The 2,500-nt window shown below is 34.2% G+C and overlaps 2 protein-coding genes across 2 annotated transcripts in view; one reads left to right on the forward strand and one right to left on the reverse strand.

Moving 5' to 3' along the window:
• The window catches only part of LOC122258969 (protein tyrosine kinase 2 Fak), a 48,469-nt gene extending 46,871 nt beyond the window's left edge, over positions 1 to 1,598 (forward strand). The window contains exons 20-21 of the mRNA XM_086552385.1: positions 1 to 40; positions 148 to 1,598. The exon at positions 1 to 40 is cut by the window's left edge and continues 67 nt beyond it. Coding sequence (XP_086408511.1) covers positions 1 to 40; positions 148 to 271 — 164 coding nt within the window. The 3' untranslated portion in view covers positions 272 to 1,598. The remainder of the gene's footprint in view (positions 41 to 147) is intronic.
• Positions 1,599 to 1,682: 84 nt separating this feature from the next.
• Positions 1,683 to 2,500, reverse strand: part of LKRSDH (lysine ketoglutarate reductase/saccharopine dehydrogenase) — a 32,288-nt gene continuing 31,470 nt past the window's right edge. Inside the window, exon 18 of the mRNA XM_043025367.2 lies at positions 1,683 to 2,500. This exon is cut by the window's right edge and continues 543 nt beyond it. The gene's annotated coding sequence lies outside the window, so the exon portion shown is untranslated.

Genomic DNA, 2,500 nt, shown 5'->3' on the forward strand with positions numbered 1-2,500 from the left:
AAAAATATGGCAGCACCACATTGGATGAAGAGTACCGAAAGTAAGTCATTTTCTCAAAGAGGAATTCTTGTTAAACTTTTGAGAACCCCTCCACAGATTGATGTTTTCAGTAGAGAGAATACGCACTTATCTTTTCCTTCATTTCAGGCGAATGTTGTCTGCTGCTCATGTCTTAGCCATGGATTCCAAGAACTTGCTGGACGTCATAGATGGTGTGAGAATTAGACATGGCCTAGCTACCTACCTGCCTTCAAAACATTCCGCTGTGTGATCATATCCGTGGCAGTCAACACCTGAACTCGCCTTGAATGCATGATGGATAACTGTTGAAGAGACCGCAAATGACTAAGTAGTTTATACTCAAATATGAGATGCATATCTGGTATTTACTCTTTTCTTATTTGTGTGTGTAGGTTATTGGAACCATCGTCAGGAAGCTTTGACCAAGTAAAATGCTTGCTGGGAAAGCATTCGTGAAATCCAAAGACTTCACTTTTTTTATTCCTTTTTTTTTTCACTGTTACAATTGAAAAAGGAAACCAAGGTGGGAATCGGTGTTTTCTGATCTCCATTGGTGATTACACTGAAACTAGAGTGCATTTCTCTTCTTAAGATGTCTGTGGAGCAGATCAAGGATGTTAGCCCCAGCCCCTTTTATTACTTAGGTTGGGTGTGTATATTATAGTCAGTACCACTAGACCTTTGTGTGATTGCTACCATTATCTGGAGGTGATGACCCAGGTTGTTGCCCGCAGGGTATTTCTATTCCATAAGACTCATCACAAATGGGTGTCTGAAGTAAGATAATGAGAAACTACTGCTGGAAGTGCTCCCCTGGTGTATGTATATGACATTCAATTAATTAAATCTCATGTATATTATAACAACAATACTAGATAACATGTCTTCTTATCTGTCTTAGGCAGAATTCATAAATGATTCATGTTCATTTTTGCTTCCTTTTTGGGTAGCAGGTAGATTTTTCCAATGGCAACTATATGCCAGTAACTTCAGTTGTCAAAGTCAGTCGTAAAAAAAAATAAATAGATGAAAGTAAAAAAAAAAAATGTTCCTCCCCCACATTATCACCATGACCCCAAGAAATCAAATAAAGCAATCAAACTTGTACTTCCAAGACAATGTTTAAGGTATTTTCATATGAAACTTCAGGGGCAAAAGTTTTTAAAAAGTGGTCACCAATCATTTATGAATGTCCCATGTTGATGGCATGTCTTTTGTGTCAAAGCTTGCTGCTCTTTAGTCATGAAGATCCTAAAGACATCGCCAGATTCTCTAGGATCGTTGATTTAGCTGTAGTAGAATCGCCTTTTGTTGCTCAGAGGAGAGAAAAGTGATCAAGACTTGCTTTAATTCCAGTGTGAAGTTCTTTGGACATTTTTTGAACTCCGATGAGGAAAATGCGCTTCTCGTGTTTTTTTGTGGCAGAGTTGCAAGCTCTTGTATGTACTCTTACTCACTGTCTGATATATATATATGAATATGTACTATATGATTTTTGTGGTGTAAATATTAATCTAGTTTACTGAGTGTAATTATTTAATTTGACGGCCTCAAATGAATAAAGAATATTGACCCAGTATTCTTTGAATTAATGAACCTCTGTCAGCATACCAGTGCAACTAATTGCAATACTACAAGAGATGGATAAAATACAATAATCATTATATTTTGTAGTTTATTATCAATCAGATAACAAATACTATCCTATTGTCAAACACTGATAAAAAATATATTGTACTGTGAGCTATTTAGCAATACTAAATTCAGTAGTACATTGTAAAAACCCTATCATTTTACATATGTTTTGCCATTAAGTTTCCTCTAACTGCAGTGCAGAAAGACCCATCATTTATGTCATCTACAGTTAAATTCATGTTTTTTTTTATGCATCTAAAATAGTTTAAAAAAATACAGAGCATGGTAAACATACAGTCAGCATTATTGACTGAGGCATTTCCTAGAGATATCTTGAAACTGTTTATCTCTTTTTTTCTCTCACTTGCACAGACAACCAGTATGCTTAAATATACTTATTTATGCCTTATAAAGACTACCTGGCTTAAAGATATACAATATTAAAAGTAAGTTATCCAATTACATAACTTAGCCTGCAAGTAACATGTAGTACCTCATTTATCCATATCTTTTAATGATGACCAACATTATTATATACTGTACTTATTACAAGAGAATGGTTTAGCAGATACCATAAGAGCTGTTACAGTTACAAACATTTTTTTCATATTACTGTGTTCACTAATACTGTAGCTAAGTAACTTTACATATATATATATATATGAAATGAATCACAACAATAAAGAAGGACCAATAAATCAATTTATTGCTACTTTCTTACTGTAAATGATTTCATTATATCCTTGTACACATGAATGTGTTTGTGGTCAAATGTGTATATATACTGCATCATACAGACTAGCACACAAATCCATATGCTAAAGATCAGCAAATTGATTTATCT

Source organism: Penaeus japonicus, unplaced genomic scaffold (assembly GCF_977035675.1).
Source record: "Penaeus japonicus unplaced genomic scaffold, GWHDUDI00000001_assembly GWHDUDI00000026, whole genome shotgun sequence".
NCBI classification, from domain to species: domain Eukaryota; kingdom Metazoa; phylum Arthropoda; class Malacostraca; order Decapoda; family Penaeidae; genus Penaeus; species Penaeus japonicus.